Source organism: Necator americanus, chromosome IV (assembly GCF_031761385.1).
Source record: "Necator americanus strain Aroian chromosome IV, whole genome shotgun sequence".
Lineage (NCBI taxonomy): Eukaryota > Metazoa > Nematoda > Chromadorea > Rhabditida > Ancylostomatidae > Necator > Necator americanus.
In genome coordinates this window covers 4,371,323-4,394,167 of record NC_087374.1, presented here as the reverse complement: position 1 = coordinate 4,394,167, position 22,845 = coordinate 4,371,323, and the positions used below count along the sequence as shown (strand labels likewise).

At 40.0% G+C, this 22,845-nt stretch overlaps 3 protein-coding genes across 5 annotated transcripts; 1 reads left to right on the top strand and 2 right to left on the bottom strand.

Moving 5' to 3' along the window:
- Positions 1 to 458: 458 nt before the first annotated feature.
- On the top strand, positions 459 to 4,570 carry RB195_000367 (uncharacterized protein; the record flags this gene model as incomplete). Its single annotated transcript, XM_013441700.2, has 11 exons — positions 459 to 525; positions 1,813 to 1,884; positions 2,694 to 2,772; positions 2,829 to 3,010; positions 3,061 to 3,224; positions 3,286 to 3,378; positions 3,749 to 3,928; positions 3,985 to 4,061; positions 4,141 to 4,258; positions 4,310 to 4,426; positions 4,490 to 4,570. The coding sequence occupies 11 exons, from the start codon at positions 459 to 461 to the stop codon at positions 4,568 to 4,570; spliced, it is 1,230 nt and encodes a 409-aa protein (XP_013297154.2).
- A 2,412-nt stretch (positions 4,571 to 6,982) lies between these two features.
- RB195_000366 (uncharacterized protein) lies at positions 6,983 to 12,492 on the bottom strand (the record flags this gene model as incomplete). Of its 2 annotated transcripts, XM_064196657.1 has the most annotated exons (11): positions 6,983 to 7,078; positions 7,164 to 7,254; positions 7,318 to 7,437; positions 7,492 to 7,595; positions 7,704 to 7,872; positions 8,912 to 9,066; positions 9,525 to 9,614; positions 9,670 to 9,777; positions 9,879 to 9,998; positions 11,274 to 11,299; positions 11,364 to 11,403. In XM_064196657.1, 11 exons carry the CDS (start codon positions 11,401 to 11,403, stop codon positions 6,983 to 6,985), a joined length of 1,119 nt encoding a protein of 372 aa, XP_064052538.1. The 2 variants fall into 2 exon arrangements, with proteins under 2 accessions (XP_064052538.1, XP_064052537.1); XM_064196656.1 differs by lacking the exons at positions 11,274 to 11,299; positions 11,364 to 11,403 and adding an exon at positions 12,454 to 12,492.
- A 369-nt stretch (positions 12,493 to 12,861) lies between these two features.
- RB195_000365 (uncharacterized protein) lies at positions 12,862 to 19,841 on the bottom strand (the record flags this gene model as incomplete). 2 transcript variants are annotated; one of them, XM_064196655.1, is made up of 15 exons in its annotated part: positions 12,862 to 12,952; positions 13,023 to 13,048; positions 13,113 to 13,198; positions 13,274 to 13,416; positions 13,488 to 13,609; positions 13,717 to 13,882; positions 13,993 to 14,114; positions 14,515 to 14,619; positions 15,655 to 15,750; positions 15,894 to 15,980; positions 16,045 to 16,194; positions 17,296 to 17,416; positions 17,500 to 17,582; positions 18,330 to 18,459; positions 19,753 to 19,841. In XM_064196655.1, the coding sequence occupies 15 exons, from the start codon at positions 19,839 to 19,841 to the stop codon at positions 12,862 to 12,864; spliced, it is 1,617 nt and encodes a 538-aa protein (XP_064052535.1). The 2 variants fall into 2 exon arrangements, with proteins under 2 accessions (XP_064052535.1, XP_064052536.1); XM_064196654.1 differs by lacking the exon at positions 12,862 to 12,952 and having other exon boundaries at positions 13,026 to 13,198.
- Positions 19,842 to 22,845: the final 3,004 nt, after the last annotated feature.

The window sequence follows — 22,845 nt, the reverse complement described above, 5'->3', positions numbered from 1 at the left end:
TCCCACCTCGCATCCAACTGCTATCTCCACTGCGTCCCTTCGACCACAGCAGCTTACACAACTTCACCGCGCTTCATGTCGTTTTGACCCGACTATAGTTCTCGCTTGGTATGTTTCGGCGAAAACCCGGTAAACATGGGAAGTTGCACATATACATTTTTGAGGTCGAAAGCTAGAGATCATTCATTCCCGAGCAATAAATCGAACGAATAAACCTGGCTCGCTGAGTGTGACTTCGACCGTCCCTTCGCATCTGAGAGAACTATGAAAACGAGTTGACGGGAGCTTCCCAAAGAAGAGCTGGGATCAATTTGTTCGGACGTTTTTATTCATCTCTTGCTTTCTTTCTTTCTTTTGTTTGCTGTCACTTTTTCGTTTATCTTTTTTTTCATTAATTTTCTTCTGGAGATTTAATATGAATTACTCCGACGATTTTTGATTTCTTTATGCTATAGATCATGGGGAAAGGACGTAACAAGAATAAGGACAAAGACACATATTCGGGAGCTAGACACAAAGGAAGAGGTTGGTACAGTTTTAAGATCTAGTAAATTCTTCCATTTTATACAAACTATAAATTCGATATCGAAATCCGAAATCTTGCTGTATTCTGTTTTCGCGATTCGGAAATCAAGAAGTGCGCTTCGTTCCGTTCTCAGACCGCTTGGACAGCATCGAAAAGTGCTTGAACGTTTGTCAAGATATGAATGTTTAATTTTGTAACGCCTTTTAGAACTTTAAGATCTTTATCCTTAAGTCATTGGGTTGAGGAAAAAGTCCTGGATAAAATTCCTTCTATTTATCTGAAATTCAGAAGCACTTCGAATAATTCCATGCTAGAACATTGTAGAAAGTTCTCAAAGCTTTATCTCGAAGCTTTATCTTTCCTATCAGTGTACTGATCTTGACTACAGCTAACTAAAATCGTTTGCGAACCATCGCTTACTAGTTTTTACAAGACCAGGGTACGACAACGGCGTTCATCTGCAACATCTGTACAGCTTTCAAATAATACGGGTCAGAAGAAATATTGTTTAAAGACCAACCTCGTTCTATGCGCACTCCCTTGGACAACGAGACTGCACGATGCCTTCAAAGCGAAACGCAATGGAAAATGCGTTGTGAGTCGTTGCACTTTGCCCATAGAGGAAGGACAAGAGCTGATCCAGTATCTCATACATGGTTCATCCATCCACACCACCAGTGGCTTCCCCGCGTCGAAAAACCTCAAGAGGAGCACGAAGTTCACCTTCAAGTTCAATAGATTCTGCTCTATTGATGGTGAGATTCCTGAGGAATCCTTTACTTCGAATTCCTTCCCATCTCTCTTCTGGATCTACACAGCCTGACTTTATGATTGGTTGATTTTATGTCTTTCAATATCTCTTCATCTACCAGAACAAGAAACCAGAGAACTGCTTCAGTATTGCCTGCGAATTATGCCATTTAGACGCCAAAGTCGGTAATAGAGTCGGGAGAAAATGCGATGTAACGCGTTGACGCAACGCATCTTCAGTGAAGGCACTGAGCTCTCTCTACTGAGCACGGAAAGCTCCTCAGAACTCTTTTCTCTTTACTTCCCATATTCAGAACTTCAAGATTTCGATGAAAGTAGAAATTTGTACTCTTTTTTGTTTGTATATTCTGACACACCGACATTTATTGACACTTGCGCATGAACTCCTAATTCTGCAAAAGTTAAGAAAAGAGGTTTTCCAGGAATTCAGAATTCTAACGAAATTTGAGAACAGCACTCACGATACAAACCAAAACAAAGGTTAACGGTTATAGACTGTAACGTTGTGTTTGCAGCGGAGGACAGCGATAGTGATGATTCGGTTTCTACACACTTTACAGTGGATGACGATATGAGAAGTGTACAAGGTTAGTTTATTTGTAGTTAGCCCGCCGATTGTACTAATAATAGTAACGATTCCAGAATTGCTATAATTTTCTAACATATATTACGTATACAGTACAACTAGACAGTTCAATTTCACTGAATCACAATATTTATCGTTGAAAAAGTCATTTTTTGACATTCAGTAAAATCTGACTTCTTTAACAAAAGAAAACTTGTTTTTTTTTTCGAATGTAGTGCACTGCATCATTTATTTATTTAGTGTTTACCGTTCGAAAACATAAAAACGAGAAATTTTTGACGTTTCCTCACTTATTACTGGAGAATTTCAGCATTTTAGTTCAAAAGAAGAGCTGGCTACGAAATGAGCAGATGAACAAACTCATATACAAACACTCTTCACAGATCACCAGTTAGAGGCTTTGTAATGAGGGTATGCTGAACCCTAGTAGGCACCACATTTCGAACCGAAATTGAAGAAAGTGCATTGAAAGCAACTGGCCGATTAATTTATTGATTCTATTGACTACGTTGAACCTTTAAAACGTGTTGGGCAAAATCACTGAATGCTGTCGACTAGTAGACCAATACTCGCGAGAAGTTGCGTGCCATCTGAGGCTACTTCCAATGCGTCTCTGGGGAAGGTATTTACTTGGTCTTAAGACAAGCAAGCCGTGAAGTGAGCAGACCCAAGACTAGCACATAGACAAGCAAAAACGCTTCAGAAAATTATCGTAATGAGGATTATTTTGTAAATTATTAAAGCTTATTCATTTTTATCATCCTAACACTAAATCATCAAAGTTATATAACCATACCTGTCATATTTAAGGTGACGATGGAACTGATGTTGATTCTCCTAGTTTTCTGGACAGCCTTGGTGAACATATAGAGAACGCTGGTCACAAGAAGTATCAATTAACTGAATTTTATTGCCTAGGAACAGTATCCTAAGTGAATTTTACAGCATTTCTATACGAATGGCTGCGTTGAGGCATCTTCAGGTGGCGTTATGCTCACAGTATATTCCGGAGTTCGTGTCCAGGTGGAAGCTAACAATAGTTGAACTCGTTAACAAAAATTTGAGAAGAACTGACGAGGAAGTTGCCATCGCAGCAGTTCTTCTCGCTCTTGCTTCTCTTCAAATAGGTTTGTTAATCTTATGTTCTACTTCCAGATGACGATTAACTTCTGTTCAGGTGAAGAAATGGGCGCCGATATTGAAGAGCCGCTTTCCACTCTGCGTACAATTGTGACTGATAATTCTAGATCTGAACATTTACGTTCACTTTGTGCGCTTTCTATTGCTGTTACCACCCACGTTGCTTCAGTCGTTGATGAGACCGTTGCTTCAAGTATAAAGGTGCTCTTTCAAAGTATTTCCACCTTCCCCTATTTTTTTTTAGCTATGCTTCATTTTTTAGGCTCTAAGATCTATATGGGCTACTGTGAAGTTGACTGGGCACAGCTCCAGACTATATGCTACAACTCTACAGAGCTGGTCGTTGTTGTTACAGGTAACGATAACGATTTCTAGGACCAAAACAGCTAACATCATGATTACAGCTTTTTTTGGTAGTACGTCTTTAAAACATAGTTGGGTCAAAACGATCTGAAGCTCGGTGCAGTTGCGCTCGAAACGGCGCGGAGTTAGCGAATGGGGTTGGAGTGGGACCTTCGCTAACTGCACTCGGAGTACAGTGAAGAGTGGTGTTAGTGAAGATCCCGTCTCGACCCTAACTGGGCTATGATTCTGCTCGTTCTATTCGTTCTGTTGTTCTGTTATTGCAGAATTTCCTATAGATCAAAAAAGGAGCCTAGTTTCAAGCCTAGAGCGATAAATCGGTGCTAATTCACTTATTCATTTTTTTTTGGAAACACTTTAAGGATGCGGACGGAGCAACGGTGAATTCTGCTTTTGGCGAATTCTCTAAACTAGCATCGTTCTTGGAAGCTGATCAACTCGACATTCGAGTCGCCACTGGCGAGGCACTCGCCTTTCTCTACGAACTTGGATCGCATATTAGACCTGGTTTCAGGCTCCCTAACCATCAACAGATAGTAGAGGTAAGGTCAATTCTGGTTTTCGTCGTCATTTTGGAAGATCAAGTATTTTTTTTAAGCTTCTCGATTCTCTATGTACCGACAGCTCAAAGGGGAAGACCAAAAAGGACAAGCGAGCTCAAAGATTTACTTTCAGGTAGTCTTATTCAAATTTCCTACTCATTTAGAATTTTTGACTCACATATCTCTTGAATACCAAAATTCTTCCTTTTCAGGCAGGTATACTCAAGTATAGTGGATAAAGATACACCTTCGCTAACTATAAAGTTTAATAAAGAAGCATTAGTCCTAGATTCATGTGCATCTAAGCTGCTTTATGATATCCTTTGCGAGGTTTGTTGAACGGCTCTAAACTTGTAAGCTATATGTAAGTTTGTACTTCAGCTTCTTCACGGTGGCATAGTGAGGCAGTTGCAAAGCAATGAACTAGTTCGGGACCTTTTTGAAATGGGACCAGTCCAAGAGGTGGACAAGTTCGAGAAAGTCAATAAGTTCGCAAAAGTTGGTCGCTAGAATCCGATTTAAAATGTTTCTTTGTTTCTTAACTACTCTGTGTTAATTTAGATGGCCGCACATGATGCGGCATCAAAGCACAGGAACCAAGTGCGCAGTAAACAAAGGGACAAACGCAATGTCGTGCTCTAGATTATGCTATTTCTAGTTTTCCAATGTGTAGAATTGGCAAAGTGAAGTTGTGCACGCTTAATCACCTCATTTTGTGGATAATTCCTCAAAATCAGAGTTTTGTACCGGTTAAGCACCGCGAGGTCCACCTACGTATATTTTCTGAACCCTTGAGGTCATTCATGCATTTGAGTATTGTATTTCCCCAATACCTCAAATTCTTTTATTTTGCCTAAGCGAATGTACCGCATTATTGCGGACAGTTTCCTTGTTTTCTCGAGGATTGCTTCGCGAAAACTGTATAATATGGTGCCTCAATTTTTCACGACTTACGTATTTAAAGGTGAATTGAGTTGCAGACGTTCAGTTTGCTAATTACGTTTGAGATATAATCAGATCAAAACGACTAGGAGCCTGATGCAGTTGCGGGTACACTCGAACTGGCGCGGTGGAGTAACGGCTGCGACCGAGGCGAATTCATCGTCTGCTGAGATCAAACCATGGAATTGAGTGGGTCACTACGATCGCAGCCGTTTGTGCAGTGATGCCGGGCTTAAGGTCGTTTTGATCAACTATATTTTAGAAAAATTCTGGTGTACAGAAACTAGTTCTTTTTTTTGTATCCATGGATTTTCTTAGATATAATTTATGCTGTCTGGATAGCAAATTTGAAAAAAAAGTTACTTTAATTACTTCTTGACTGGAGTTCTTTAACTATCATGTACACCAGAAGCATTTTCGAATTGTATTGTTTTAGGGGTTGGTATCTAATCATCACAACTAACGCTATCCTCCTTTTAATACTGTTAAGAGCTGCACTTTATTTCATCTGTCCTCCTTCTAAAAATATAGCACTTGATATCACAGATGTTTATTTTTTCTTAGCGTTTTCATGATTATCCTTTGATTTCTAAGATACTAGGTGGAGAATTAGAAGGCGTTTTCTTCCGTTCATCGTCATAAGCAAAGCGTGTACGCTCAAAACTAGTACCAGCGTTCTTACGTCATGTTCGATTTCAACCCATTTTTGATGTAGAAATGCTGGTACTGCTTACGGTGTCAGAAGTGAAGGCCATATGCAGTCTTTCAGTGATCAAACGTTTGCTTTTTCTCCTTTGACTTAATCCTTATGAGACAAAGGAGGATCAGTTTTGTCACAAATGCTGCTCTTTTCCCTTTGAATTCTACTACTAGGCAGCTTTCACAAGACGTTTTAGTCTACTTCCTTCTCAAGTTCTGTCAGAAAAAAAAAACTAAAGATTTATTTTAGTGTCGTCTGTTACGCAGTGTAAGGGATGTATGTTTTACGTATGCGGTCGAGATTTAATGTGTGTAGTCAGTCAAACACTCTACACTCAACACGTCACGTCTAATGTACGGGTACTGATGCTCAAATTCTAATACGCACCCACCGAGCTTGCGGTCCAGTTTCGCTGTGCCAATATAGTCGGGTCAAAACAAATTGAAGCTCGATGCAGCTGCGTAGGTGGCTCGCTCGAAGTGGCGCGATCGAGCCATTGCTTGCAAGAGACGCAAGAGAGAGATCATCGTTGACACAAGTTGGACTGCAGTCATAAGTAGAGCTACCGAAGATCCCATTTTGGTTGTGAATGCTGGATCCATTTCCCACTTCAAACGCGGCCACTTGCACAACGACCCTCAAGCCGTTTTGACCCGACTATAAGCTTTTCGGGAAGAGCGATTGAACACTTTCGACAAATGCTGCAAACTGTGTGAAAATAGTAGTATATTGACAGTTCTGTTTGTTATAACTTTACTCTTATAACGTTGTAACGGCTGAACCTCGCAGTTGCAACTCTGAAGAAGTTGCTTTAGGACAGTTCTACTCCTAGCTTTGAGTTCTGGAGCGTAGAGGCAAACTAGAATTCAGAGTTTGTCAACTCCGCTCATACTTGTCGTATAAGCGTAGTGGTTGTTTAACAACAATATTCTTTCCATTCCAAACACTAACTCATCGCAGTCCGAGTTCCAGTTGACTGCAACAGGTTGCAGTGGCTTAATCATTGCATGCATAAGCACAACATCGGAATTTTCCCAATTCTCCCAGTCTAGAAGAACACGTGCAGATTTTTCTTGGATGGTTAACACTACAGAATTGTCAATGAAGTTAACCTCGAGGTCTGAGAATTTGATTCGACATCCACCAAGTGGAAGTAAACGTGCATTGTTGGAAGCAAATGTTTTACATTGAATTAAACAGATAATGAAATTGTACAGTTACTTTGCACGAATATTTGAGATAAGGAAGAGGTGAAGGGGATCACGGAGATTATTACGCGGTCGAAGTTCGTAAAAAGACGAAGTGCAAACTTACAAATTCGGAAATCACATGATTATAACTTTTTATATTATATCTTTATATCTTTCCCCAACAAAATAGCAAACAATTATAACCGACAAAAACAATCCAGTTCAAAATTCGAGATCTGCACTTTTTTCACAGCTGCATGCGCCACCGCAAGATTTTTCATCGACATTTTCAGCCGAGACAGCCACTTTTTTCGGTTTCTAAATGACATGAGCAGGAAATCTTTGATGACTACCAATGGAGGGCAATACAAGGTATACAGGATTGAATCAAAGAACAACTCACGCGTTTTATGCCCATATCTGTCCTCCCAGTATTTAGACCTTCCAGGAGCAAGCATGCTTTGCAGAGTTTTTGGCTTGATATGTATCCACATCTAAATCACTTCCAACGTTAGCCTCTATTTTAAAATCTTATCAAGTGACGGTAATAGTGGGACCTTGTGCAATTAGTTAACGTTGGCATAGCCACATCGCCTTTAACCATTATAGATTCCCCTGACTTGATCAGGCCCAGGATGCACTCAGGACTCATACGTTCAAGGTCTTTCACAAATGATCTGCAATAATGATTTGTTATTCTGCACGGTTAATCAAAATTCTATATTTCTTGCCTAGCATATGCACGATAGGAGTCTGGTGCATAGATGCATTCCGTATAGAAATAGTCCAGTTTATTTAGTCGTGCGTACATTACTATGTCTTTCTCGAAGCAGTACTGAAAGAAAGTTTTTAGGCAATGAGAATTCTTTGTCCCAGAAGCATAGAAGAAAATACTATAAAGTAAAATCAGCCAAAACTGTCCCAAATTTACAAATAAAACAACCTTTAATGGCTTTGCACGTGGAAGGTCACCTTCCTCTCCTGTTATAATATTGGTGCAGCGTTGAAGTCGCGCAATGTCGCCTCTAAGAACATTCATAAGAACCGTCTCTGCCATATCATCTGCGTTGTGACCAGTAACCAACTTTGACGCACCGATTTTGAAGGCGCCCCTAAAATTCCACTTCTCGACTCATTACGGTTATGTAATAATGGATCATATTTATATCTGCTACATCATATCATATTTATATGCTGAACGAGATCCAGGATATCGCAGGAATTTTGTCAGACTATCAAAAGAATCGATGCCCATGTTTTGCGCTAAAGGAAGACCATCGAACCTCTTTTACTTACGGAGAGCCAAAGTCAGCGTTTTACAGCCACTTTCACTGAAGAAAAACATGTCATGTTTTTTTTTTTTTTTTTGAAGACGACTATGCCTGCACGATTCTGCTAGAAGATTTACGGTTTAGATTATAAAGAATTTTGTTTTGTGCTCATCACGAAGGATGTTGATATCGAACCACTCCACATTTCCTAGTTAATACTCGAAGTGTAGAATATTTACGGGATTCAACTGTTTGCTTATAAGATTGAGAATCGTGACAATTTAGATAGAAAAGGCTCCAAGGCTGGTTTCTTTTCATTTACCCAGCTAAAGCTTTCAGCTTTTCCGTCGCCGTCTGTGCGTCCCTCTGAGGTTCGCTGACGATAAATGTGCCTACGTGGCATGATAATGCTGTTCCAAGAATAAAGTCATTTGTTTGTAGTCATGAACTGTGGCAAGAATTTGAAAAGTTCTCCTAATGTTGGTGGAAGCTAAAAACTCAGAACTAGATACCTTGATACTACTTTATAGTACGGCCATGTAATTATTGCGCTTGATTTTTTTGTTATTCTATCGTTGTAGATCCCGCGAGTCCACCCTTTTTTATTGTAGGGTCAAAACGAAACGAAGCTCAGGCACCTGCGGTCGAAGCAACGCGATGGAACATAGTGGATAGGGTCGTGGAACACCTGCTAGCATCACACATCGCTGCAGTTCACGATGGTCCCACCTGGATTCTAACCACTGCCTCTACTGCGATGCTTCGACCGCAGCCGCTTACGCAACTCCAACGTGTTTTATGTCGTTTTAACCCTATTATACTTCTTTTTTTACCTGACCTGACTATACAGCTAAGCATATGTTATCTTGCAATTGATCACCTGTCTAAGGCTTGACGTCGAAACACTCCACAATATGTACAGTTATTCTTTTTCCCTATTTTGGCCACGATTTCATCCATTGTCCAGCCATATAGATCCTTATAGGTGACTACTGTGAGGGGCATACAGTACTCGATTCGATTCCGCTCGACTGCCTATGAAAACACGATATCTGAGCCACGCTAAAATAATTTTCATAAAGATGGAATCAACGTCCGACGTGGTGTCCCGGCGTGACGCGCTACATCCCTGGTAAATGCTTGGTTCGTACGATTCATCGATGTGATAATGATGTAGTGTGTAATAATGTAACACTAATAAGTTTCTTACAACACTTTTCCGCGCGTCGCGCGAAATGATGTTTGGATGTTTTGTCTTCCTTTTGGGATGACGTGCTTGGTTGCAACGTTAACAGTCGTTCTTCAACCGTGTCATTAAAAAGGAAAAATTTGCGACAGATAAGCCTTAACTTATCCACCATATTTCATACAAATCTCAAAACCAAGAAGCTCTACTGCTGCTCTTCCCTCTAGTAGAAATGCATGCACATCATCACTTTTCGCTAAATTGATCTTCCTGTAAATAGGATCGAGAAGAGATGCAAAGCGCTCACCTGAAGAGAATCATCTCGGTATCCTGTGATCCCTTCGTCAATCGATAGCAGTACCAAGTCTAAGCCGTAATCATACCTCTCGTTTAGAGTCTAGAGAAGGTGATGTTGAACAAAAAGAGTAACTTTGGATAGCTTACATACTCACTTTCATCACATATGCTAATACAGTAGAGTCTTTCCCTCCAGATGCTCCAATCGCAACACGCTCACCACGTCGAAACAAATTTGTGGAAGTGATTGTCTCGTGAACTTTCTAAAATGAAATCATGGATACTTTCAGCAGGTTAAATCTCTGTTGCAGGATGTATGTATCGTAAACACTCGATAACTGAAGAAGGAACAGTAAACTACTACCTGTTCGAATCGTTCTATGAAACATGGAGCACAAAGTGGGCTTTCATCCAGTGCGCTTTTTACAACGGCATTGGAATTGCAAGCTTCTGAAGAACACTGTGGGCGTTGCATCCTAATATCCTAGAAATAAAACGTGCAAGATAGAGATCGAAAAAAATGCCTTTTAAGAACGGAAGCAGAACTTATTTAAATATTAAATGTTATACGAATATTTCTAATCTCACAGGATCTAAATGACAAAGCATCACTAATTTTTTAAAGGCATCACCCCATGAATCTCAGGTGGTACGGATTTCAGGTGGAGTATTCGTATACGGGATCATTAGATTATAGAGAGAAGGGTGATTCCGTTCATTTCTAATTGTAGTAGAAAACGGCCCGGAAGATACTACTACGAGCGTTTCGGCCACTATTTTCTACAAAGAGTTCGATAGGAGTGCGCCAGCCTTCTGCACACGCCACATCTTCCGGGCCGTTTTTACGGTAATTAGGAAGAAATAGACGGAATCACACCCCTCTCCTTAATCTACCATCCCGTATACGAATACTCCACCTGAAATCCGTACTGCCTCAGATTCGTGGTGTGATGCCTCTAACAGGGGAATAGCTTCCTTCATCAGTAAGAGGCAACAAAATGATATTGGTGAAGCATTCAGTACAAGACAACTAACATAATGAAAGCATCTGTTCATTCTATCTAGTCCTCACCTTTAAAAGATCTACAACATATGAAATGTACCTCTTATTTGAGGTTACAGCCTTGCAGTAATGCAAAAACTGCTTCAGAACACTCACCGCCTCTGCTGCAAATTTACATTTCAAGCTATATCCATTTACTATTATTAGTTTCAATTAAACTGTTCAAGAATTTTATTCGCTAAGATGAAGTTGAACATGATGCTGACAGAAATGACAATTGTTAGCTCTGAAGAACTCACAAGGAACACTGAAAAGTTGAGAAAGTTCCAGTTTTTTTGTTGTTGCAAAAATGCCAGTATTCTGACAGTACAACGACTTGGCTTTGCTCTTTCGCTAATACAAAACTAATAACCTAAAGCTGGTCACGTCTGGAACAACGCAAAGCCTCTGCACGAAGTGCTATACGAGAAGTTTGCGTTCCTTATCAGAATGAAAAGATCCTTATTGCCGGAAATATACGAAACTAAGACATTCTACAGAAGTTACAAAATTCTTTGAACATTCTTAACGAAAAAAAAAACTTCAATCATTCTTGTATGAGTCTGTTATATAGACGTTTGACATGGAGAAGAAAACAGCGGATCACAAACTCAGATGTGACCACGTTCTTCAAAATCTTGCGAAGTGAAGGAGTTCTGGATGCGCACGAAATAACGTAGGGAGAATTCGAAAACATTTTAAAAGGTTAAACCGTACCGTAGCTGTGTAACTATGTTGATGCACTGTAGATTAGAAGGACTGGCAACAGTATTGGAATAGAAAAAAATGATGAGGGTATCCCAGGACCTCGGTTACTCGAAGTGAGACCTGTGTTAGCACCACTCATCGCTGCAATTCGCAATGGACCGAGTGGTGCCAACTGTGGCGCATCCTCGATTGTAACTGCTAGTCCCACCGCGCCGATTCAAGCAAAGGTTACGCAATTGCACCGATCCTCACGACGTTTTGACCAGACCACATCAACATACATGCTAGGAATCAAAAGTGCGAAACGCAGGTGAGGTAGCACAAGTCATTCTTCAAGTTTGTTTCAAATGAGAACGCAGCGGCGAAGACCGAGGTGGACAGTCCTACTCAAAAGTCAAAAGTGATGTCCGCGCCATTTCTTTGTTTCTGAAAAATTCATAGTCGAGTCAAAACGACATGAAGCGCGGCGCAGTTGCGTAAGCGGTTGAGCTCGAAGCGGCGCGGTGGAAATAGTGGTCCGAATGGAGGTGGAACAATCACGAACTGCAGTAATGAACGACGATAGCAGGGATCCTCACTCGATCCCAAGCGCTACACTCTACCGTAGGGATTCGAGCGCAACCGCTTACGCAACTGGACGGTGCTTCATTTCGTTTTGGACTCTACTATGTGATCTCTGCGCTATACTCACTCAATTCTAAGGCTTCTGACTCTTCGAAGGTTAAAAGATGTTTTTAAGCGCGTGTGACAGATAAATATCGCACAACACCGTACATAACCGCGCGTCACACTACAACTTAAGTTTCTTTATCGGAATCACCCATCTCCTTCGAATGAGACCGAGTTTCAGGAATTCTCGAAATAAAAGAAAAATACAATATCCAATCAAGAGTAACACTGTATATAACTCTAACTTTAAATTAACAATTGAGTGTTCAAAAAGGTGCATGCATGACATGTGTTCTTGCTCCGTCGAACCCACAACTACGACAACTGGGTGCCATCCTCGGAGATATGGTTAAGTATCAATTGGTACTGTGTGCACTGTAGGGGAAAACTGTATCCAGATCAACTGCTGAACGGATACCAGACGCTCCACACAATGCCGTACAGAAAAACCAACAGTGATGCAGTACATTCCCAGCGTAATTTTTGCAAAGTACATATTTGACCGGAAAGGTGGTCCTACCGTACAGAAAAAGTTATGGCGACGCAAGGAAATGTTCATTCCGTAAAATTTTGTAGAACAAATTCTTAGGATAGATCTAAAGCAAGAATAAAAGTACAGAAAATAGCAGAATAACAATAAACAGTAGCAAGAATGCGGTGTGGAATATCTAGTAGTTGAAAAGTACTTAGCTAGTGAAAGGCCACAGCGGCCAATTTAGTTCGAATAAAGAGTGCTATGGAATAATCCACCGTATAGCTAAAATAGAACGGCGACGAGCACGGCATTCACATTCGCGATAACACAAATAACTTATCAGTATCCAGTAGACAAGAGTACGGTAAAATAAGATCCTGAATATAGACAGCAGCTCCGGAAATAAGCAGCGTCAACAGACCAAATAAATATGATCGGTTTTTGGTCACAACGCTAGTAGAGCACATGATTCTTTCCACAACGGGTGATCGAAACTAGAGAGCAGTGCATGAACACCATCCACAAGACCGATAGTTGCATTAACCTGGAAAGTTTTAAATAGGCGTTTAGTACGTTTAGTAAAACAGTAATATAGGAAAAAAAACACCAGATACATCTTAACGTTCTGGTGATGGAGCCGCTGATGAAGTTTTCAGTCCTAACACAAAAAGTAGGAATGGGCAGCCATCGGACATAAGGCGCACTGTTGGCGCAAAATGAGTCATCAGCTTAATCGACATCTCGCTATGGGGGAAAATGTACAGAAGTCCGCCAGCAACAGTAACTACGCCTAGAAATGTTCTTCGTTGAGTACGGAAATGAAATGACGAGAACATTATAAACGAAAGAGGGAAAAAAAACTTGCCCGCAGCGTCCTTTTCCGTAAGGTATCTCACTAAAGGCCTTATATCATCCATTTGTTTGCCAACGGCTATCATTAAACTAAGTTGTTTGCTGGATGAATTTGTTAGCCTTTCTAGAAGCCCTTCCTGACCAGTCAGAGCTAATCTAAACGAAGATTCTCGGTAGTTCTTGTTCCTAATTCGGCGAAGAAAATTGATATATAGAAAGTAAGAAACCTTTGCGTTACGTGCAGTATAACCGCGTTACCGTCTTCATCGCGGAGCAACTTCTGAATAAGCCTCTCTGTCCCTGCTATCCTGTACAACCTAATGCTGTACTCAGTCTTCTTCAATAAAACCTAAAAACGATTTGGAAGGTGGGGAGAGAAAACTTTAAAATACAAGAAATTATTTCACGGTCTTCTGAAGTGAAATAAACAGATTACTCTTACAAAACATAACCTACATGTCCCTGCCATGTGGTAGCATATTCCTCATCTAACTCTTCAAAAGTTTTGACTACGGGTTTAGGAGATCCTGGAGGAGTTCGTGGTCCTCCAGGTGGAGATTTTGTTGCTCGTCTTTTTCTTCCAAATACACCACTACCATTATTATCCTTGCCAGTATCGTCTCTGAAGAAATAAAGTAATTGTTTGTTCAGTAAAGTTCGAATACATTTGAAGAAACTTCACACACAAGAAGGTGAAGAGGAAACAAAATAGTAAGTTGAAATAATCTTTACTTGGCAAAGTCAACCATTATGCAACGATCTCTTCCGCCCAACGGAAAATTTTTCATGGCTCGGCACGCATCTGTGGCAGCATTCGTGTCGGTGAATCGTATATATGCGAATTCAGCTCCATCCTAAAATGTCATACATCAGCAACGGGACCAAAAACACATGTCTGACAGATAATCAATCATCTAGTGAATGTGGATAGGAAGGAAGCACTACCAAATTACAAAATGATGGGACAAATTTGAGAAAAGCCCCAGAAAAGTCTGCTAACCTTTTAAGAATACCTTCACCTGCTTATTTAATCTAGTAAAACGATCTGCTTGGAAGCCAGAATAGTAATAATGAAATAATAATAATAATAATAATAATAATAACGTTAGTCGGAAGTGATGTGATTACATGACAAAATTTGATGGAGAAAATATATGCATTAAATCCTTCAAAATCAACACTGGCAATATTTTATCACTAAAGACACATTTCTGTTATAACAACCAGCTGAATTCTGAGCTAATACTGACGCACCTCATACTCAAGGTTTTCAATTGGACCGTAACGATCGAATTCTTTAGCGAGGGCATCTGCGCTTGTCCACGAGCCGAGGCCACCAATCCACAAACGACGAGAAACCTGAAAAAGTACTAACATATACTGCCTTATAAAACATCGTTGACAGGAAGGCAAACCATAGTACTAAAAAAATGATTGGATGCACCTTCGTTTATAGAGATGTACCCTTAAGAATGAATCACTCTTTAAACAAAAGATGTTATCGATTAAAGAACCACTTTAACAGGAGCTGCAAAGAGAATTTCATTCTTTTTTCGCAACCGGAAAAGTGCTCTGTAAGACGCAAACGAAGTAAATTGGCACCAAAATGAACTATTGTTGCTGACGTTTTGCTGTTTGAGAGTTTCAAGTGCTCCAACTTGTAACCTTTCCCTCAAAAAAAAAAAAACGAGCTGACTTTGTAGGTTTCAAAGAAAAAAAAAAATAACAGTATACAGCACAACATATCCATTTGCTAAATCGTGTGATAAGGAACTATAGGTCGAGTTAAGCATTTGTGAATTTTAGTACATGGACAGTGTTTTTTTCTGTATCCAGATCAAAATTTCGCTGCTTTCTCCTGAAAGAAGAAGAATCTATGTGCATCTCGGGGCGTATAATCCGCCGGGGAATAAACCCTTCTAAAATGAAAACCTAAGACGAGAAACGATTAACTGGAAAGATTTTTTAACCAATTCTTTGTATTGAAGTATGGATAGAATAATGATGGTGATGAGTTGCTTGGTAATCAGGATAATACATCAAATTTTGGGAACTGCACTCATCCGCTACACTCTTCTACGAAGATGTTTTCTCGAACTTAACACTCACAGTGAATACACCAGTACCCTTTGTAACTTAAATTTCAATTCATATTTACAGAATACCCCTCGTCCTTGCGTCCTTTTCGAAGTCCTCTCACTGGGTAAAATCAGCAAGGACTACTTCTTGCTGATGAAATCATCCATTACAGACGATAAAAGAGACAAAAGAAACCTACGGACAACAAAAGCGCTTAAGGCAGTATTTAGATCTGTTGAGATCAGTTCCCTACGGTGTTAAAGAACATGACTATGGTTATCGTAAAAACAAATAATGAAGTAAGGAAAAACAAACTTGACTCTTCCCGTAGCCAATCTTGCAACGAACTGTGCCAGGTCGTATAGCGCGATCATGCTCACCATGTTTGGCGTCCATTGCTTGCTCCAGGGTCTGCATGTACACTGATTACCTACGAGCTCATGATGCAAGATGTTATAGAATATGATATCAGTTCATGTGAAAAAGTCTACAATAGCTTTTCCAAAAAGACTGTCTTCATGATATGGTCGTATATCGAAACCAATGAAAATTACCTGGAACATGACGAATGCATATGCAGCGTCAGTATTTGCAGGAGTTTTTATGTCGATGTCCTCAATTTTCCCGTACCTTTCGAAAACCTGAACAAGACTTGAAATTTGAAGCAAGAAACATCGAACACAAGCAGGACACCCAAAAATGTACTTTGCGGATCTCATACTCCCTAATGTCGGAAGGCATGTTCCCAACGAAAAGGGTTCTGGTGGCATCTGCATCGTCCTCTTTGAGCCTCCATTGTGGTGGTTCTTTTGGCCGAGTTCTTCGATCTGGTGAACGTCGTCCATTTCGCTCTTGCTAAACTTGACAGGAATTTTGAAATATGTTATATGCTGTTGGGGCGAAAATGTATGAGGCAGTGAACGACGGTGACTGGATGGTATTTTGCTGTGCGATTACTGCCCTCAGTACCAGGCGAAAATATGGATAAAAAGATGAGAACAAAAGGTTTAAAAACTAAATATATCCATTTTGTGAGAAAGATGGGTATGCAATTATTTTGCAGTAGATGCGAAATATTTTTTGACCCATCACATGAACATATATCCGAGACGTCATGTCGAAAAGAAAATTACGGCAATTTTCGTTTAGCCTCAAGCTTCAACTAGAAAGAATTTTCACACTTAAAGGACACAGAAACCAACATTTTTGATGTTCGAACCAACATTCGATGTGTTTGTGTTCGATGCAACATTTAAATTATTTCAGAATCACATCCATAAGAGACAATCCTCAGTCGAGGAAGCAACCCAAACGTAATTCTGGCCCACGTGATGTAAACAATTTAAACTTTTATTCTTAGTCTGGTATTCTTTCTGCTTTTGATTTCCCCCTGATCAAACCTTTTAACAAATGCTGGATCTAAAAAGAAATGCTGGACTTCGCCATGCAAGCATCTGAGAGAGGCTTACAACACAAACATTACAATTGCCTGCTTCAGATGCCAATGGAAATATTGTCGCAAAAAGGAATTGCAAGAAATGGATGAAGGAAGTGTTTGGATTTCTTACGATATTTCTCTTTCAATGAACGCGATATGCATTCCAAAGCTCAGTTTGGAGGCGATCACTTAGTATGTGTCTAAAATGGATCATGCGTCTACGGTACAGCAAATGCTGTTAATATCATTTCCTTGTTAAGTGCTTACCCATACGAACGAAACCGAGTATGTCTCCTAGTGTACATTAACAAGCACTAGTGCGATACCTCGACATGAAGCATACGTTACCTTAAGCAGTTTTTACGCAGCTTTAGCAAATAAAATGCAGGAATCTTATGATAATAAAACAGTTGCAGATTCTTACTAGGCAATTTTGTGGCTCGTACAGAGATAGTTCTTCAAAGAAACACATCCACAAATAAGGTGGGATAGGTTTATCTTTAAAATGGTTCACATACCTGAAGTGCACGATTAAATCTATCAGGGATATACTTCCCCTCCTGATCGCGGAGGATACCAGCTGGATCGCAGAGCACTCGCCTGCCCAGTGCTTTCTTTAGCCGATCCATAATGCTGTACCTAAAAGAAATGACACTAAGTTTCCAAAATGAGCGTAATTCATGTTGAAAAGGACAACTGGAAAACAATATGCTACATCCTACCTCACTTTTCTCGCACAATCTCTCCTCTCAAAGTTCACATATGCTAATCTTTCATCGTCGCCTGGGTTTCGCACGACTTTGATCTGTAAAAAGTTGTGAGGACTGTGAGGAAATGATGATCGAGGACGAGGCGCGGATCGCAAAATGACGAGATAGCCTCCGCGCAGGAATCTCTTGTCGCGGGACACCACACTTGTCTTCCGACATTGGCGCTTCCCCATTCTCTACTGTATAGTGAGGAAAAACTATGAAAACGGATTAAAGCCAGCATTTACAAAGGTGGCGAATCCAGGAAATTAGGGAGCATCAGGAGCACTCAGAGCCATCAGTCCGCAAGTTTTATGCGGAAACGATTGAAACAAAATGACTTCCTAGATTTGGAAAATGAGGGCATGCGTCGTGCTACTGCGACAGCTTTTTTTACTAGCCTGCCGGTAACTACAATCATGGAAGCCTACTCGTTTTGCTCAGGCACTTCGAGAATATGGATTTCTTCAGTTACTCGAAGTTGGCTGCATAAAGTTGCTCAAGACACTGTAAAAACCTACGATTTGTTTCCAAAACATCGAGTTATCGCTCATAAAATTGGCTTCTATTTCGGACGATTCGATTTATGCGATTTCATCATTGGAAAAATTGCAGTGGAGGACCCGAGATATAGCCATTACATAATTGAAACGTGACAAACATTATGCCAATATGCAAAACAAGAACATAAAGAAGGCAACCGTACGTTCAGCTAGATTAACAGGGAAAAATATCCATTAACTGCTGTAACGTACTGCTGATGTGAAACACACTAGATAATAATCAAATCAAGAGAAAAGTACCTCAAATGGAGCGAATTTTCTGAACTCTGCAGTGAGTATTTCCTTGATTTCGTCTCTCTCCAATTTGTCGTCAAAACCAGAGATCCGTAGATTCATGTACTCTTCAGGTGAGTGACTACCAAACCGTTCCCTGGAACACGTTATTTGATAATAGAAAAAAAGAGAAATATGAATCCTAATATTTGGAAAGATATACTGACCCCAGTTAAGTCCTAGACACCAGTTTTTCTTCAATCTTTTTAGCATAGAATTTTATCCGTTATACACTCTGATCGATATCCACTCAAGGATTTCCCTTTTCTCGTAATTGGCATGAAAATTGAACGGTTGTGATCGAAAGAAGAGACTGATCTCTACTTCTGGAGGGATCAACATCTCATGTCGCTTAGAGGATCTTTCTTAGAATACAACGAATAGGAAATATTTTATTTAAAAAATTCTAAACCTGGTTTTGGTTATCGATTTATGACGCGATATTTGAACATTTCCTTTTATGCGACATAAAATATGACAAGCGCATAGAGCAAGGCGAAGTCCGAGATGGTTTTGATCTACCATGGATATGCTGAGGAGAAAGCGACATAGCTCCTTAATGTCAGGGACTATTGCCAAATATATTTATCCATTACTTTTATTTGGCAAAACTAGCACATCTTTAGTATTAATATGCATCACAACAACACTCTGATACCATTCGAACATCAATATGAACCTTTTGAAAAGGACCAATTTCTTTGAATGATGCATAGCTTAGGTAGATCAACCGTGCGTGTTTGCTCTTTTGATTGATCGCAAATTACGCATCTTCAGGGCATTTCAACTACATTTATTTACAACGATATTTGGTTATGAATTTGCGGTCTAGGATCATCCGACATCTTAGTGATTAGCGAATAATTGAAAAAAAAAGTCTCATATATTCCACTTAGTGCTTCTATCATTATATAACTTCTCGCACAATCAATTTCACAATGAATTTCTTTTGACAAGTTACCATCTTCGTTCTCGGATGAAAAACGCTGGACAAAGCTTACTAAAGCAAGTTCGATGATGTGATTCGGCGTGCTTTTTGTGAAATTAACAGAAAAGTGTCTTCCTCGCTATGAATCTCGAACAGATTAAATGTGTGTCATTCAAGTTTTCAGAGAATATCCTCAGGAATGTAAATATTGACAGAGGGACAATGTGAATAAGCTTTAGTTGAGTATAAACTGCAATAATGCAGTTAATACTGCAAACTTAAATTGCAGTTTTATATTAAAATAGTTAGTAAAATAGTTGTTGAAGCAGTAAATTGTTCTATACTAATATTTATTCATTTATTTATATTAAAAGTTGCAATTATTTATGGCTGGCTAAGGCTGAAGAACGTTCCATGCAAACTAAAAAAAAACTGAAAACTAAAAAACTATAAACGTATCACCTGTAAAAAGCAGACAATCCGTCGCTTGAACTACGAGCGGTAGGACGTCCACGTGTATCATCAGAACTGTCAGATCGGTACCGACTCATATCCACTGTAGAAACAGTAACAGTAATAAATGAATGATCGGGGGAACAGGAAGGAGAGCACAACTCAGAATGAGATTCAGTACAAAATCCATATCACAGGAAGAATAAATAGTAGCGGGAATAATGAACTAGACCCATCGTTTCCTCGGCAGCTATGTTCATCATCCGAAAATTAGAACCAGGTCAGCAGTGATGGATATTAGTGGATAACGTCTAGCTGTTCATATCTAATACAAACTCAATTTAAACATTTACAGAAAACAACATCATTGGAAGAGGATTTTCTCATCGATGTGTAAATTGGAGGTCGCCTGCTGACGACCTCGGAAGAAACGCATTGCTAGGGAGTTCCCGTGGAGCGCGTCAACGCTGTCGGACATGCGCTTGGCGATTTCGCATGGATTTCTTGGAGAAACTGCACACTACGTAGTCGAGATAAGTAATGAAGGAATATTCGCTTCAGGACCTCTGTCTAGCATAAGTTTCTTTTTCCTCTCTCTGACCACTATGTTACCTTCATTGGAAGAACGAAGTATAAAGTGTCTGACATCAATCAATCCGCTTGGGATGCGTCAACGCGTTCATTTAAATTCAGAATCGTTTGAGATTTACGAAAGCGTCGTCTCCAGGATATACAATGACTTGTGGGTACTAAGCGATGTGTCAAGTCAGTGTTTTTATCCTCCCAGTCAAGTCTGGTACCAATTTATAGATCCAAGAGAGATGAAAGGTTTGGTTGGCACCGGGACGGTTTCGAGCCATCGATCTGTGTCGTACAGAGACAGCAAAACATCTTACCTACTGCGCTCTACCCAATGAAAGAAAAGAAAGAAAAATGAAGTAGTAAGCCAATTTTTCTTCTCAAATGTGAAAGAATTTGCTCAGAAACACTTCGGATACTTGCTTTGGAGAGAAAGAAATAAGCTTGGTGTCATCAAATCCGAAAAGGTAGTTGTTTGCATTTTTCTTCCCACAATATTTTGCAAACTGTAATAAGAGCAAAAGTTCATTACTAGCCCTGGCAAAAAACAGCTATTTAACGTTCTTATCCAAAAATTTTTTCTCCGTGTTGCTTTCCATGCCCAAACGTTTGTATTACATAGTCGGAGGTGTCTTCTTTAAAGCCAGGTTTCGAGAAAATTCTCGAGACTAAGTCATTCGAGTCTTTTCACCAGGAGCTAAAGGTAGAACATGGTTTAAAACTATGACTGCATCAGAAAACGCGCAACATTCTCTTCAAATCCAGAAGCTCTTAATATTAGGAGACGCTCCACAATGTCGTCCGACAGAGCGACTTCGCCCCTAACAAAATGGTGATATGTGTCCTACCAGAACAATAGAACAGTAGACCTTTAAACCAACCCACGCGCCCCCTGCTACCCCCTATTGGGAAAATCCTAATGTTGGAAATCCCCACTCACACTATCTTTAACTCGTCGCCTGTAACGGTAAAAAAAAAACCGGCTAAGGTGTTACTCGTGCAATTACGGAAAAATCCAACACATGGTCAGAATATCCTGGAACTGTGGAAGCTGTGCAGTTGCGTAAGCGGCTACGATGCGGTGGAGATGAGGATTGGAATCCAGGTGGGATCATCGCTGTTAGCAGCGATCGATAGCGCTAATAAGGGTCCTCCTGTATCCTAACTGCTACTTTCCACCGCGCCGCTTCGAGGACAACCGCTTACGCAACTGCACCGTGCTGCTCAGGGTCAAGCGCGGTGATGGGACGCGACGGCCGCGACGAATACGATCTTCCGCCGCCCCTACATTCTTCAGACAGTACTTCGTGACTGTCAATTTAATACATTGGATTGGATTACATTACATTTACCTTTAACTTTAACACATTACATTTAACTTTAACTTTTTTTAACGGAAATTTCCTATTTTCTCTCAAAAATGCAACGTCGAGAATCTGGCGATGAAGGAATGGCAGGGCAAAATTCGTTGAGTCAAGAAGCGAATAAACATGAAGTAGAAGCAAATTTGCTGGAATTTTGTTAAAATACTGATAGTGAACGTTCTAGAATCTACAAGATATTTTTGAAAACTGACTAAAACACATAAGACTACAAGAAAGAGAATAGCGAAGAGCATATGTGGATCTACGAAAGGACAACGAAATAGAAGAACGGAAATAAAATCAATATTTTGTTTTGTTTGCGGAAATGGGACCGCGCGGGCGCGACACTCCGCTGATATAAATTTTTGCTAATAAGAGAGGAGTGGAAATATGAAACTACGCGCAGAATATGAAGATTTCGATATTTTATCGTTGTCAACAAAACACGGACATAATAGCAATTAATGAGCAAGAAAGCCCAGATTTTATGAACATTGTTTTTTTTTTGGAAAGATCGTAAATAACTTCTTGAGAAGAACACCTTGAGAAATATTTTTTGTAATATTCCGTAGAATAATGTTTGCTTTACAAAAGTAAAGTTGTATTAGTGTAGTTTGTGATATTCTAGGTTAAAAGGATAAAAGGATAGAGTGTCTGGTGTGAATCAATCCCCCTTGGGATGCGCCACCACGTCCGCTTCAATTCAGAATCGTTTGATGTTTACGAGCGTGTAACTGGCCTATACAATGAATTTCGGATTCCATCCCGATGCGTCAAGTCAGTGTTTTCATCCTCCCAGACAAGTCTGGTACCAATTTATCGACCCCCGAAGGAATGAAAGGTTTGGTGAGCACTAGGACGGATTTGAACCTCCGATCGATCGTCCAGGAAGCGGATCCTCTAACCGCTACACCACACCCGCCCTTTTTTTGTAGGTTATTTTTTGGAATTTAAGGTGGGGCAAATGCCATTTTCCCACCTCTGTCTAATCTAAAACTTGGAAATACGTTGAAACCCCGTAAATTGCAAGATACACGATCTGGGAAAGAAAATTCCCACCTACAGTATGCCTAAAGACAAACGGTTCAACATCATGTTTGCTCCAAGTGATTGAATATTATTCAAAATTTCTATCCTTGTATCTTTAGCGTAGAACGTG